Below are 16,536 nucleotides of genomic sequence, written 5' to 3' on the forward strand. Positions count from 1 at the left end.
TTCTTTTTTTTTTTTGTTTTTTTGTTACAAACAAAGCAAAAACCTACAAGTTCCTTTTGCTTTAGGGTGATCAAATCTGTTTAACAGATACTGATCTAAGTAAGGTAAAAGCAACATAATAACATTCAGGGGAAGATAAATTAAAATCTCTTCCTTTCTGAGAAAGAACTGTAGGATTTTTCCCCTCCAAGCAATACAGGGCTTACACAAGAAAAAAGAAATTTGTGCCAATAAAGCAAAACCAGCCTGAAAACCAAGTCCCATGTGTTTCTTGGCATCCTTTCCTCCTCCCAAGTGCATTCAGTGCTATTTTGTTTTAGTCTATCGCCACTGGAAATGTCTTTCTCCGAAGATTCCTCCCTTCTCATCTATGTTGATGTCTCAGTGCATTTAATAGTTAGCACTGAAGTTGTAACTATAGGTCATCAGAATATCTATCAGAATTAATCCATCTGAAGAAGCCTCAACATCAAAAAAAAAACCAACCAAAAACCAAAATCCAAACCCCGAAAGTATGTTTCTACTGTCAAGAGAATTAACAGATTTTTAAATATTTTCTTCCTTTTACTTATAGAACAGGTACAGAGGTTTCAAGTGTTAAGAAATATTATTAGACTTAGATGCTATGAGTATGGAATAGGGTCTCTCAAGCTTTTTGTAAGTACAGCCCTCTTTTGGGCTCATGTCTCTTCATCCAACATGCAACATTCCCCTCCCCAATTCTCAGATGAGACAGTTGAGAACTCAGTTCCTGCAGAACTTAGGAGTAAAATGGGGGTGAAGACTTACAGCTAGGAATTAGCAATTGATTTAATAATTATGATTTCCACAAAGAATAATAACTGGTTTGCTTTTTCATTATGACTTTAAGAGGTTTCCACCCACTACCAGAAGCTGTTAGAACAACATCAGCTCAGCATGGATGGACACCCATGGAGCAATCATCGAAAAACCGTATCTGACAGCAAATCCACTTTAGAATGTTCTCAGACAGATTTAGTCATTCATCCCTATTTTCTGGAAAAGGTAATCCCTTAAGTAATTCTGCTTTGCATGTTCAACAAGTTGGACTCAAGGATTTAAGAGATCTTTTAAATTTATTTTTTTCCTCTCTTCCCATCTCCATTTTGATTCTTTCAGGGGGGAAACCAAAAAATAATAGTAACAAAAAACAAAAAAAAAAACCACTTGACGAAGATCTGCAGAAAGCCACTAAATACCAGTAATAGGCCACAAAAAGTGAGGCTTAATGGCTCTAAAAAGATCAGTTCAGAGGACAAGAACCCCCCAAATTCCTGCAGACAGTCAAGGAGACAGTAAAAAAATTAGACTTCAGGTAAACTACAAGAGGAACTAAGCCATCAGCGAGGAACTAAGCCATCCTCAGAGTGGCTCAAAGTTCAGCAGTCTCAGTGAAGTTAAAAACATCTCAAACTACCTCATCTCCCTTTCAAGCTTGTCTCCTGGATACATCTCCTAAGCAGCATTATCAGCTCTGTCCATTACTCATTAGCGAATATACTGCCTCTAACAACACGCTTTAAAAATACTGCTGCATGCACTGTGCAGGGCTGAGCTACTGCTCCAAAGGATTGGAAAAATCAATATTTGGAGACAGTGAGATGTATCGCAAAGCTGTGATTATGTACGGCAACCAAAGGGTTGCATTTGAGTTGGGCCTGGCTGTAAGCCTAGAAAACCTTCGGGCTGATGTCTAGAGGATTTTGTTTTCTGGGTTTCTGTTTTCATCTGTTGGCACAGCATAACCAATGCAACAGACTAAACCAGATAAGAAATGGAGGAAAGAGAAAATAAGACAGAGAGAAGAAAGGAGGAAGAAAAAGAATAGATGGGAGTTAAAACACAACACTGCAAATTCCATGGGAGCAGAATCCTCAAAAATGACAAAACATCCCTCTCAAATTAAAACTAATTATTTAAAATTAACATCAGCAACAGTGCCTTCAACATTTTCATAATACTGCATTGAACACAGCAATATGATATTCCTTTAAGAGTCCAAAAACAAAATGGAGCCAGTTAACTAAAGAGGAAAAAACAACTCAGCATAAAATACATACTATCATGTTTACTCTAGGGACACCATATAACAGTTTATTACTTCTTAATGTCTTTCATTCTTCAGAGAGAAAGTGATTCTTTTCATATTACAAACCTATATTGGATTTATCTATTTCTACGTTCTATCCCCACTCAGCTCAAGATGGTTTTGGGTAGCTAGAAAAAGGATTTGATGAGAGTCCACTACATTTTACCAGTCATGTTCAATTTTAAATATCCAGAACCCACCACTCCAGTGCATCCAGACTTAGCTCTTTCGTTGCTTCTACGTGTGGAAGAAGCAGCCAACCTTCAGCGATCAAAAGGCAGGAAAACAAACACGTTTTATCTACAAGCCACATTTCTTGAAAAATGATCAATGTAATACTTCAAGGATATTCTTAACGTAGATGTTGTTACAGGCACTAAACATGACACTAAAACATGTAAACACATGGGTTTTCAATATAATTTATATTTCTTTGTATATGAAGATGCAAGTTTTTCAAGACAGCATACAAGTAGGCAAAAAACTAACCAAAACAACCTCCACAATTCTGAAGCTGCAAGCCTGCTTCCCCTTGCATTTATTGCAGCACCAAAATTCTCCTCTTATACCCTAACATTTCAACACCCAGCCATTTTCCCCAGCCAGTGGCCAGACTAGAGTGGTGGATGTGGCTTTGATTTCTGTTCCTTCCCATGCCGGCGGTGACCAGCTGCTGTTGAGTCCATTGGTTCAAAGAACCAAACATGCAGTACAGGACAGCTGCAACTGGCTCCCAAAGCACTTGTTGGCCATATACGACATACAGGTGCCAGGTTTTGACATTAGGTCTGGATGTCGCCCAACAAGAAGATGGTTACGGAATTGCAACATGCTGCTATGCCCCCCTTCCAGTCAACATGGGTAGTCCAAATCTAGTCTGAGAGTGGGTGAAGTAAGAAAAAAGTAGTACAATAAAATACATCAGACAGCAGAACAGATACGAGGAGGGGGTTCTCATAAGGCCTTCCTTCAAGAAGACAAATGGGTTTCCATCTCCCTCATACTGGATCCACTTTGATATGGGAAAATGCACTCCCTGCATATTTCAAAAATCTTTTGCAGTGCTCCAGAGGACCATTAATTGGTAGAAAATACTTGCATCAACCCAAATGGCTCAAAATTCACAGGTCTTTTTATTATACCCTTTTTTGTTTAAAACCGATTCAAGAAAACTAAGTTATTTTAACTTTTTCTTTTTCAAAACAAAAGGATTTCACTATTTTTACTTATTTATCTGCGTTAATGACATCTTTGCAACAACTTGTACAAGTGTTTAACTTCCCACTGTAGTAAGGAAAAAGCTATAAGGAGTGTAAAGTTACACTTTTGTTATGACCCAGCACTAGAGAAGTGCTACATTATTGGGCATGGAATTTCTGCCATTTTCTTATACAGGAGCACAACATACAAGCATGCGTTTTCACCCCTTTTAGAGGTGGATTCTTTCATCAAGACACACCTTTCTGGGTCAAGTGGAAAGTCTAACTTCTAAAACACCCAGATCTTTCAAATCTCCAGATGAGCTTTTCAGTGTAGAATATGGTGAAGCATCAATGTCCCTGGACTCTATGAACGCAAATATGATGAATATTGGACTTGCGATATTCCAGCCCTGCGTCAAAAACATTACCAGAATTAGCCCTGGCTTGGGGACCATAGTTTAGAATGCCTTGTATAGCACGTAATGTCACCTACTGGATCCACGATACCTATTTCACTAAATGAAGAGAGATTCACCATTTAAAGCATGGAGTCTTTTCAAGTACGGCCACATCAGAGTAGGGATTACGGATTTTTGAACATTTCTGAAAACAAATATGTATTTTTAATATGCGTTTAATATATGAAAAATGTGCGTGACTTATAGTCTCGCTGCAGCATACGTATTTTGAGTCAGTAATCCACAGTCACATCTGAGGAGCCCTTACAGCAAGCGCTTGCTGCTCCCCACCATTCAAAACACCCAAACCAACGATGCTAGCTCAACATTTTTATTACCTTGCACAATTACTGACCCTGCCCTTATCTTACTTAGACAATTAGGACACTCTTGCTGTGTTTCTCACAAGCTGTAAAATTCTACAACCCACTTTGATAGGCACTAGTATCCCAATTACTGTGTCAAGATACTGACATCAAGATATCTCTGAGAAACAAAAGGCATGGATACATAAACTAGCTGCCTGCCTGCTGAGGAAAAAAACCCCACATATTTGGAAGGAAAAAACACAAGCGCGTACATTCTAAAGGGACTGTTTCCACATTTTGCCTACTGCAAAATCCACCTTTGTTTTTAATTTATAGAACTTCTACTGCATCCACGCAATGGATGCATCCATTAGGATCACCGACATTCCTCCTCCCCCCCAAGTCTACCCTGTAAGAAATGTTCTCCTCAGTAAGTCAGATGGATATTGAGAAATGATTTAAATGATTTTTAATGCACTGCATTTGTATATGAGCATTATATTAAAAAAGAACCTTAAATACACCCTGTGCATTAGAATTTTATCATTGCAAACCAACATTAGAAGAGACTGCCATCGACTTAAAAACAAAAAAGACATTCTTATAAGTGGAAAATCAATCACCAAAACCACTAAATGTCACAGCTCAACATTCCAGAGAAGCACTGATAATTGTTAGTTATACACTGCACAAATGATATATGTCCTCAGTCAAGGAAGTAGGTGCCAGTTTTTTAGGAAACTGTACATATATTGATTTTACATTTATTTAATGTGGCTGTTGTAAGACACTTTATTCTTCTGATAAACTATGATTGCTTATCAAAAGATTCTATAATTCAAGAGAAACATTCATAACGTGTGTGAAAATGAAAACCACCAGCCCACAGAAATCATGCCCACAAAATCCAATTTTGTGGATTTATAGCAGAAAGGCATTAAACTACTGTCTTGCAGGAACAGCAGAGTAGTCACTGAAGTATAACTGGCACAGCAGTAATGATTAAGGTGACATGTCCTCCTGCCACAGCTGTTAATCAGCTTAATACCAGTTACATTATTGACATTCTTGTAATTACTTTTCCTACGGCACATTTGTGCAAAATATATTTGACTTTAATTTTGAGTATTCAAAGTTTAGGTCAGTTCTCAAAATGGATGGTCAAAGTGGTGGTGCTAAATGCAAGAATTAACTCCACAGGTATCACGATTATCTCCAGTGTAAAACAGGACTACCTGCTACCTCATTAAATATATAAAGGGTTTGTTGTACCTTGCCATCTTCTGAGCAAACACCCATGTGTTCTCCGCTTTCATCCAGGCTGATCTGATTTATCTTCACTGGGCTCTAGAGAAAGAAAAGAAAAGAAAGAAAAAAAGACTTTTAAAATTGACTTTAACGTTGCATCACCAATCACACGCTTTAATGCCCCACACACTTCCTGAAATTCACGTGTTAACAGATGTGTAATGTTTAATCGCGTGAACCAAAAAAAATCCCACAGAATAGGTATTTCTACGACAATGCCAAAAGACAGCTTTCTTTCCAGCCTTTTGCCTAACCCAAAAACTTGATATTTTTTTCAGTTACGCGCCTCGAGGCCCTGGAGCTGCCAGGCTCTCAGCCCTCCTCCTGCGCACCACAGCTGTTCGTCAAGAACCTCTCCCGCTATCAAAACGCAGCATAAAACACGCTGACCACACAAGCATCAAGGCAACTAAAAATTCTTCTGGTTTGGTCTGATGGCTATACTGGTAATTATTTCTTCCTTCAAATCCCTTCTCTTGCTTTCATTTTTGCCTCCAATAATGTTCTCAGAAGCGAGTATTAGAAGGTACTGAAGTGCAATATAGGTATACTCACTCTTAGACAAATACTGACAAAAGCCTGAAGACTGCACTAATGTAATAAATTTTCTTTTCCCTATCCAGATATACTTTTCTTTCTAATCTACAAGGTCATACAGCATCTATTACTGTTTACTTTAGGTTAAACATCTATCCTACCTTAAGTACCGAGGACTAACTTATAACATCATTTGGGTAACGCAATGCATATCCTCTCGCATACAAAACCCCATCCAATTATATTCAAGTACCAAGAACCTTCTTATGTAGCATGATCGTGATTTCACCCTCTGTAACAAATACCTCATCATTTCAAGCATCATTGAACGATCTTCACACAAGTAAGTCTCACTTACACATTTAAGAACAACTTTTCTTACTCTCATAAAATTTTGAATGGATTGAACCACAAAACAGATCACTTCTGTTGTTCTGAGCATGATAAAAGAGAAATCCATCGTATGTTTGTGTGAAAAGAAAGCGTCACTGGAACGGCGCTGGAGTCACGGGGTCACATTAGATGTTACACAACTGTGTCTAAAATATCACAGGTCCTTATATACGCTATGGCAGTTGGAATTACATTAAAAGTACACAATAAAAAGTTATATAAAAACACACTGTCCAGATGGACTATCTACAGGAGATAAACTGAGGTCTTCTCACAGCCTTTGGAAAGCTTTTCCCCATAATCTTTCATGCACAAAAAAATTCCAACTCGGGGAAGTGAAGTTTTCCTCTCTTCCACCTTGAAAAGAATATATGCCCAAATCACATTTCATTTTCCACCAGCTTCTTTCTAATCAAGGTTGAACAACTGAGCCCTGCACTGCAACAGTTGTCTGATGAGTTATGAAAAGGATGGTGCCAGCTTTTTTGCTTTCCTGCTTCCTTGCGTGCAGGAGGCACCACTCTTGGCCTCACTTTGTGTCACCACGGAATGCTACCTGGAAATACCGCAATCACTGCCTATCACAAAGTGGTCTTTCCGCTGTGCACTGTTTACCAAAGAGTTTTCCTTCAAATTTTCCTTGACTTACGCACTCCAAGAGTATTTTCATTTGCCACAGAGCATTTACGCTGACTTGCTGCCTTTCAAAACCAGAAGTGAGTGCATCACTGGCAGTGCAAGCAGCTGGTACACGTTCCCCTGCTGCGTTCCTCCTGACATATTTGGGCGGCGTCAGCTGAGGAGCACAGCTCAAGCCCATCAGCCTGCTTGTGCGGTCAACATCCTTGTGAAAACTATGATTCTCAGATGCTACACACCCAGTTGGCTGATTGGACTGGAGGATGCTGAGTAAGGGAAGATATGTCAGTTGTCAGTCTCGCTTTCTAGAAGCTTCACAAAAATTGCCAGCACATGCTTTTATTCCTGCCTTACCTTGAAAATGCCTTTCTAAACTACTGGTGTGCTCATCAAGGTGCAAGAGAAAATTTTGTCATTGTCTAGGGGAAGAAAAATGAAATAAAAAATGCCAGCACATCTCCACCGTTCCCTTTACGAGAAACAATTCTGGCCCCCTGAAAGGACAAGCACTGGAAGTTCAACTGAGTTCATCTTGGAAGAGGAATATGTTTTTGTTCTGGGCTGCATCTAAGTTGCCATTGCCACAACTTTCTCACAAAGGTTCTTCTCTACTTTTATTACTCTTTAATTGGAAACGCAAAAAGTCCATCTTGAATAGCCCCACCTTGACACAGGGTCATACACTAAGGTACAGTGTTCAATTGGCCATGTTATTCTTGTCTCTCCAGCACCTACATTGGCCATCAGGGCTGACATGACAGCAACAGCAGATCTAGCAGCACTCCTGTGTGATGGGCCTTCTTGGAGACACTCTACTGCAACAAAGCCCAGGACAAAAAGAAACAAAAGAGGACACAACAGAAGAGTTGACAGCTCAATTCTACAGTCCACACTGTTCACATTTTGCTGCCAAATGGCTTTGATAAAGTTTGACACTCAAAAAATAAAGTGCAGGAAGTATGGCAAGGTAGACTTTGCAAGTTATCTTCACCTAAAAGTTAAAGACGAGGAGCAGGACGATGGAATTTACCTGTCACACTGTGGTTTGAAAGCCATGTGGCACACTTTGGAGATTAAATGTGTCATTGCACTCAGGTAACCAAACAGTGCAGTATTTGCATTTTTCCCACATTAGAAACTATACAAAACTATACACTGTATATAACTGGCAACTTGTTACAAGCCTTCTGCATGCCCAACACCTCTTATCAGTTGCTTTTAACTTCTCCTTTCTCCGATTCTTTTTTTCCCATTGTCTGCACCATAGACAGATGACAATCTGGAAAGACAAAAGAATTCAACTAAAAGCCGACCTGCTCGCTCACAGAAACCTCCATCTAAGTTCCAGCAGGAGACGCTATTCCAGATGATGTACAAAAGGCAAAAAACCCACAGAGTTGAATTGGCACTACTAGCTATTAGCGTGTTCACTGACTTTACCAGTCAGAACTTTCCATGGAGCTCAGAAAGTGACGATAGACCATGAACTTAAAGACAGTTCAATGCATTTTAAAATAAAGTTCCAGCGAGAGTAGCTAATGCCAGGATCTTCTTGTTCAGAGCTGAGTAAGAGTCAAGCCTACCGTTTCCAGAACTACATTCCACTGGAAAGCTGTTTAAGATTTGTATCTAAAACTATCCAGGAAATCAGAAATAAAAGACCACAGATAAAATTCGTACATGTGTTATCTAAACCAAAGTGTTTTTTCTACAATCAGCTCCAATTCATCTTTTCCTATCAATTATTTTTATAAATACACTGCTGTGCCAGTCAGCAAAGTTACTTACCATTTCAAATTCAGTTGCATTTATACTCTGTCAACATCCTGTGGGTAATTTTGATATTTCAGAAAAGAGAAGCACAGGTAATTTTGTGGGTTACCCTCCCTCACCTCTTTCTGCTTTTATTTTTTATTTTTATTAAAAGTTATCAACTCAGCCACGGAGTTACAACTGTCTTTCCCTTGTGGCTTTTTTAAACCTTATTCCAGCTAACCCACCAAGGAGTTTAATTTGCCTGGTGAAAGAAAATAGGTTTTGTTTTTTACAGTACAGACAATAAATGCCCTTTCTGCAACACCCACCTTTACAGGCCGACAAAAGATGAAGAATCATTCAAGGTTAGGGAGAACACAGGTAGTCACTAACTCATCACAGTACAGAGGACTGATCATTGGATACAGCTGGAACCACGACATGCTTTGGTGTTTGGCCAGCTGACTGTTTTAAAGGTATTTTAGATGGGTGGGGAATAAAACTGCCCAAATTTACAGGCATAATATTTAAAAAAAACAAACAAACAAAAATTAAGAATTACAACAGCAATCCGAGGTCAAAGTGTCAATCTAAAAATTAGGAACATACAATCCATGTAAGTATTACTCAATTAAGAGATGATCTAATCTTAAACCCCATGCCATAAAACCACAGGCAGCTGCATATAAAATGTTGAGGAAATTACTAGTAATTATTTAATTATCACTACATTAGGTAATCATTTCTTAACCTAATCAGGGGCCCTAGCTTTAGGGAAAACAAGTAAAAACACACAACTTCTTTGAGGTCACAACGATACTTCCAGTACTATGTAAGTAACAGTAATACACATAGTATTTCTAAAGCAACATAATTCAAATCTGGCAATAAGGAAATACACTGAAATGATTAACCTGGGAACAGCTTCAGAATTTCATACAGTGTGGAAGTTCTGGCAAAGAAGGAAGAAACGCCTTCAGCTGAATTTCCATTAGCTGCAGTTTTCTTTCTGATGGAGACATGTTTGGAATTCTGGACAACATAAGTAAGTTTGACTGTTCAAAATCAATAATGTCAAGCTGACACTATAGAACAAAAAAATGTTACCTTAATAGAAGAAAGAAAAGTTTAGGGAGAGGGAGAAAAAGCTAGCAGGCACCTTGCACATAAAGATCTAAACGCAGGCTTCTGCGAAATCCTAAATTTAAAGGAAAGGAAAATCCAGTATCATCCAACAAATATACCTCATGTGATAATCAATTACCTAATGTAAAATGCTTGAAATAAACGCACTTAGTATGGATTATGTCAGCTCTTCAATTAGGAGTAAACTCACGGCCTCTCAGAAAGCTTCTTTTAATTGTGTTCTTTGTGGCAACTCCTTCTCCCTTGACACTCATCATCAACCCACCTTATACCATCAGTCCCCCAATGGTGAACCTGAGAAATCAATCTGCTAATGTATAATTTGTAAAGCTCCTCTGACTAACAAATGGATAATTGATTCTTTCACAAATGCTGCATCCCAATGGATATGAAGTGGATGAACAAGAAACATAAGACTGGATTTCACTTCAATTCTGTGAGAAATGCAATATTTACAGGCTAGGAATCTAAACGTTTTAATAGCTGCCTGTGACTTCATGCCTTTTAGCCACAGTTAGCAGGCAAGCAACACACACATTAGGAGTGTGAAAAGCAAAGCAATGTTCGATCATACTTACAGAAAAGCTCATTTTACTTCAAGAGGTTCCCATTGCTAATATAACCCCCTTAAGCAGCGCTTTCATCCATTCTTTAAGAAGAATTTTCAGAAACTTTTCCTAAATTACCCAAACATTTTTACTTATCTATCTATACACACAGACATATATCCAAGGAAGACCACAGACACCCATAGGTCTTTTCTGCTACATTAATATCAATCTGGATCTACAGAACCACTGTGTAGCTGCTCTCCATACTAAGGCAAATTGTATGTACGCACAGTTTGAATTGTAATACAAAGAATTAAAATAATTTCTCTCCTACAAGTGCCTATTTTTCATTTATTCATATGTTTCCATCTGCTTGACATTCACATAAACAAGCATGTAAAATTCCAATGAACAGCAATATGACCAATCAACCCACTGCTTAAAATGTTAGCCCACTGCAGTAAGGACTACCATTTTTATGTTTGTATTATTTTCACCATGGTGGAGGTATCCAAGTGAAAAATATTGATTTGTAAACAGAAAGTCCTCAGTTATTGTCATAACTAAGCTAAGATCCTCTCAAAATGCAAGCCTTGCTCTAAGTAGGATGAGGAACTTGATTTGAATAGAGCTCCAACTCTTCCACTTTTACATCTATAAATCTGACATCCTATATGCATTGACATCAATGAATTATGAGAAACAATGCCTTTAAGACTATTGAGGAAAAAACCCAAACAACAAACTAGGCAAGTACCAAATATTCTCTTTCTCCAAGGGTGCCTCTCCAATCCAAAATGATACCCTCAGCCCACCTAGAAAAAAGCCCAATTTACCTAACTTGTTAGAAAAGGGAGTTCTACTTTTCAGGGCCTTTTCATTTTAGGAAGTGAAAGGAGGTGACAGCAAATAAAGCAGATAATGAGAGAGTCTTCAACTATTAAAAACAAAAAAGGAAGGAAGGTGTGCAACAGCCAAGCACAAGTGTATTACATGTTGTTTTGTCCCATCCGTTTTGACTTCGGAACACTGATGCACAGAGATCTCTTGTACTGTACATTTAAACTGTACATTTAAAAAGAAGAAATTGAGCTCATCCACTTTTCTTGTGTATTTTGCATATTTGTAGAGTTTTACTGATACAATAGAGGGAAAAGCAACTCTGGAAAGCAAATTCTGATGCTGTATCATGGTTTAACTATAACAAGGTGAAAGTAGACACATACCTATGTGTTTATACACAACTGAGAAACACCATGAAGTAACACAAAGGTTTAAATTGAAAAGGCAGCTTTAAAAGTTACAGAATAAGCTATTCACCACTGCCTGCAATAGAAGTAGCATACTCTGAATTTACAACACTTAAATTTTCATTTGATGAAAATTTACTAATATCCACAGCAAAGAGGTTTTGTTCAACAATACTGGCAGCCAAATTCTGATAAGTTAAGCGAGGATTCCTGCTCCAGTGCTTTTCCTATAACACTCTTGAATCTGTCATTCTCCAAATGAAAAATGGGAGATTATATTGGGTAGAAGAAAAGGGAGGGGGGAAAGCTGGGGAGAGTGACAAGGTCTGGGACACAGAACAATAACAACATTAACTTTTATTTTGTCTGCAGGAAGGCAGACCTTGCCTACAAAAAATAAAGAGCTCAAAAGCATGTCTAAAACTAAGGGAATATGAGGACAAGGAATCTCTCATATACAGTCTGAGCAAGTGAGAAAGACCAAAAAGCCTACAGTGATTTCAATATTTTCCACATCAGCGAATCCCTTAATCTTGTTTGTCAACTACAGGGACTAAGAAAAAAGAAAAAAAACAACCAAGGAAAAAAAAAGTAACAAGGGATCTCCCTAAATCTGTAGTAGCTGCTAGATAATCAGAATGCTTGTCTAGGAATGATGGAACTATTACTGAAAACAAATCTATATTGAAAGCCTACACTGCTTCCTAGCAGAGCTTAACCGTTAGCTAATTCCTGACGGATCCAAAGTAGAATCTCTTTTCTATTAAAACACGGGTGTGTAAGGAAATATCCTCCTGGGAGCTCTGTGCCAAAGTAAACAAATTACTCCTCTTTCCTCCTCTCCCCAGTTCCCTTTTGCCATCTGCTGTATAACTGTAGGGCTTCCACGATGGTATGTCCTAAGCCTGCCTCTACTTCTTGGTTGCTATCTGTGTATTAAAGCCATCTGAGAATATGAAGCCATATTCCCCATCACACACCCACGGGGAGGGCTGAAGTACAGGTGGGGGACTGAGAAAGGGCTGCAGGCAACGACTATATGCACCTTCCTCAGATAACCCAACACAGCATGGGAGAAGACTATCCCAGGCAATCTGGAGGTTCACCTCACTGATTTCTCTAACTGCTTTGTTTTTAGAACAGCTCCCCAAGCACAATGAACTTGGAGAATTCATCATTGAGTACTACCTTTCCACACAGGCTACTGAATTATAAATTGGGCTTTGAAGAACAATCCAAAAAAATGTTTCTAAACCTCTGAGGATGAAACTTACTGGAGCACTTTCACAGCTTGTTTCTAACAGAATACACCATCACTGTCGTTAATGTATTTAACAAGATTTTGTAGAATTCTGCCCCCTGAAGTAGAAAGTATAAGATTTTTCTCCATTTCTTGATAAGCCACATTTCAGAGACGTGACTGATGAGAGAGGCCAAACAGGTCATACAGTGCAAGTTTTTGTCAGGACAGGTTTTTGTTTTGAGAGATTATTTTATTGGTGCTTTGACCAAGCAACTTTTAAAGAAGCAAAGAGGCTCTTCACTGTTCTTCTCAGGGGTCATGCATTGTTGTGCCAACAGTATTTCCGGGAAGGTTTTCACAACAGCCATGACGCTCATCCCCCTCCCTGACCTAACACAGGATAGGGGACAAAACCAACATGGAGCATAGCATCTCTGCTTCTCCATACATTCCGTTATGTAGCCATTATTTTCTCCACAACTACATAGTTTTCTTCCTTCTATGAGATCATGCAGTGAAAAACTGCACTAAGTATTTTTTCCAGTTATTTTAGCCTGTCAACCATTCCACTACAGATGATGATCCCAACCCAATGGGTACTAAAATCAGTGAAAAGATCTCTCACAGATGGAACCAGGCAGAAGGAGAAATTTATAAGGGAAGGAATTCTCCTTCCTGTCTGAAAATGACATAACTAGTCATATTCCTGTCATAGTTAAATATTACACTGGGTGATCAATGCCGAAGTTCAGCCAATAGCTAGAGCTAAAGTGCCATTTTCCTCTTTAACGTTCAATTATCAACAGTGGTATAGATTGGCATAAGTCTGAGCTATATGCAATAATACATACATTTCCTGCTTACTGAAAGCACTGCATTCTCTTTGGACACCAACTCTGGAACTTCCTTTCTTTGCAATTATAGCATCTGGGAAAGTCTCGCAAACCCATCAGAGATACTCAACAACGATCAACACTGGGTATCTGATTCTTGACAGGATCCTAAAAACATCTGCAAATCAAAAAGATGGGAGGTGAGGGAGGAGAGTATTCACACAAGTAGAAACTACGGATCACGAAGTGCACTGTAACTTACTGTAAGCGGCAGATTGTAAGCTATATCCTCACTGTGAAAGTAAGACAGGGAAAGCTAAATGCGAAGATGATCTGATCCTGTGCAACTTCCCCAATCCATTTACATACAATGAGGCTCTATTTCAATACCAGTGAAGTGTAGACATCATTGCTTATAATAAGCTTTATTTATTAGATCAAAAAAGGCAAACAGATTCATTCATTCTTCCATCTTTACACTGCTCACATTTCACAGCTCTAATCTTCAAAACTGACAAGACCTGCAGCATCTACAGACTTCAGTTAGCAGCCAGTTTAGGGTTACAGTGGTGAACCTTCCAAACCCAAAGTACTGATTTCTGAAATTTCTTGTCATTTTATTTCTGTGTGTCACAGGACACTGAGCGGAAATGGCCAGCCCGAAAGTAGCTACTTCTGTCAGCAGCCACTCTGACGATATTAACACCCAAGACTGGTCAAATCTGGACTGGCCACGCTTAGCATTCCATCATGACTGCAATAAACAACTGCTATACACACTGTCATGCCTTTTAAAACAAATAAGGCTCATCCTTCAGAAAGGAACCTTTATTAGATTTACAAAGTTCATTATCAATAATATCTTACCCCCTATGGGAAAAGAAATCTTAGTTTTGCCTTCATGTTTTGTTCATCATATTATGCCCCTGTTATGTCATTCTGTGTTTTTAATAGTGCTGCATTTTTATTAATGGAAACAAAGGGCTGTAGCTCTATCATTAATGTCAACTTGTATAAAAACCATTGTCCTACAGAACTCAGTTGCTTTGGAGTTTCTAACTAGGAAAACATTTTCTAATGCAAATAATATTTTATTAATGCCAGAACTCTGAATAATTCTGACAAGCAAACTGCTATTATTTTGTATATGTGCACGCAAGTGCCTGCCTTCTGTATAGAGGAAAATGCCATCCAGGTATAATATGCCATTTGAAAGGAAAACAGCTCTAGGAATCAGCAGTATACTAGCTTCTTAGGAACCAAACCTTTCCAAATCCTCCCTACGTTTTTAAAAGGTTGTTAGTGTTTAGAAAATGCACATCTGTGTTATCAGTCTTTTATGAAAAGACTTCATCAGTGCTACCTGAAACTAGCGGTTTCATTGCTGCTAATAAAAACTCTAGAGCAACTTGGCCCAGTGGTCCAGCTGTGTACCAGCAAAGAGCATTTAGGGAAGATATGAGACAGATGTGGCACAATATGCTTCTGAGATGGCTGGAAAAAGGAGGCGGTGAATCACTGAACATATGCCTCGTGACAGTCAGCATCACCTGATCAAACCAGAAAATTCCCAGTAGGGCAGGGACATCCCTGATGGTGAGAATCTGTGGTTCTTCGAATACCAACAAGTAGTAAAAGACAGAATAAGCTAACAGCATCTAGTCTTCCCCGTGAGGGCCTAAGCCTTTGGAAGGCACAGAAAAGTATGTTCCTTATTTAACAGTTGTTTGAAATTTGTCAGGAGTCTTTTGAGGTTTTCTTTTAAGAGTCAATTACACTCTAGAAAAGTAGTCTTTTGCTTAAATCAGAGATGAAAAAAAATATTATTGTGCATGGTTGTTGAGTATGTCTTTGAAATTAGAAACTATGTTTCAGTGTTTTTCTTAAAAGCAAATAAACTTCATTGCTTAATACTGTTGTCAAATTATGCTGCATAGGGCAATTTTTTAGACAAAAGGTCAGTAATAGTTGCAAACACAAATTACATTTTCTAAGTAAACACAAGATACATTCAAACATCAAATGTTACCAAACCTGGATGGTGAAAGAGTTAGAAGAAAAGAAAAAAAAAAATTGTTTTAATGATTTTGATGTTTCTGCATAATGTCACAAATAATGTTGTTCAAACATATTTGAAAATGCGACGTGTACATTCCCTTAGCAGAATTACAGTAAGGTCCTCTACTTGATCTTTCACAAAAATAGATTCAGAGTTCCTACAAGGTCTGATGGAAAAAAAGAAACAAAAAACAAAACAAACAAAACACAAAAAAAACCACTGGAAACTTTGCCCTTTCACTGACCAACAATGCTGTATTAAATACTATTGGAGTAATGTTCTTTGTGCTTAGCATTCTCCCATAACGAGATAATTTCTCCCCCAGAATTTTCCAGATTTCAATTTTTTTTTGAGAAAACACACAGAATATGATAGGATCCTACAAAGTCAAGAGAAAGTGAACTATTTGCTATGTCTAGATGATTGTGACAGAACAGTATTCAGTCACAGCCCTTTACCTCATTAAGAGGTGACATTAACAAACTCTTACTGAAATCAGTCATATTAAAGAGGGCTGGTTAAGGTTTCTTAAACGAAATACTTTTAGAGCTGATCATGAAATGCAACTGACAGGCAACAGGATAGTCACTCAGTAGAAAAGTGATTGCTATTGGAGAACAAAAAGGAAACTTCTTCCTATGCCTCTGTGTCAAAAAATAGAGGACAAACAATATGCATTTGGAGAGTCATGAAGTTTTAGAAAGATCATTCAGTCTAAGCATGGGCTGACACGCTTCTTAAAAG

General features: G+C 38.3%; 1 protein-coding gene across 4 annotated transcripts in view; it reads right to left on the reverse strand.

The window, feature by feature from the left end:
• Positions 1–16,536, reverse strand: part of VPS41 (VPS41 subunit of HOPS complex) — a 112,278-nt gene that overhangs the window by 63,474 nt on the left and 32,268 nt on the right. For all 4 annotated transcript variants that reach the window (XM_063325581.1, XM_063325583.1, XM_063325582.1 and 1 more), the window contains one exon: positions 5,351–5,425. In XM_063325581.1, the coding sequence (XP_063181651.1) occupies positions 5,351–5,425 (75 nt within the window). The remainder of the gene's footprint in view (positions 1–5,350; positions 5,426–16,536) is intronic.

The sequence above is a fragment of the Chroicocephalus ridibundus genome, chromosome 2 (assembly GCF_963924245.1).
Source record: "Chroicocephalus ridibundus chromosome 2, bChrRid1.1, whole genome shotgun sequence".
Lineage (NCBI taxonomy): Eukaryota > Metazoa > Chordata > Aves > Charadriiformes > Laridae > Chroicocephalus > Chroicocephalus ridibundus.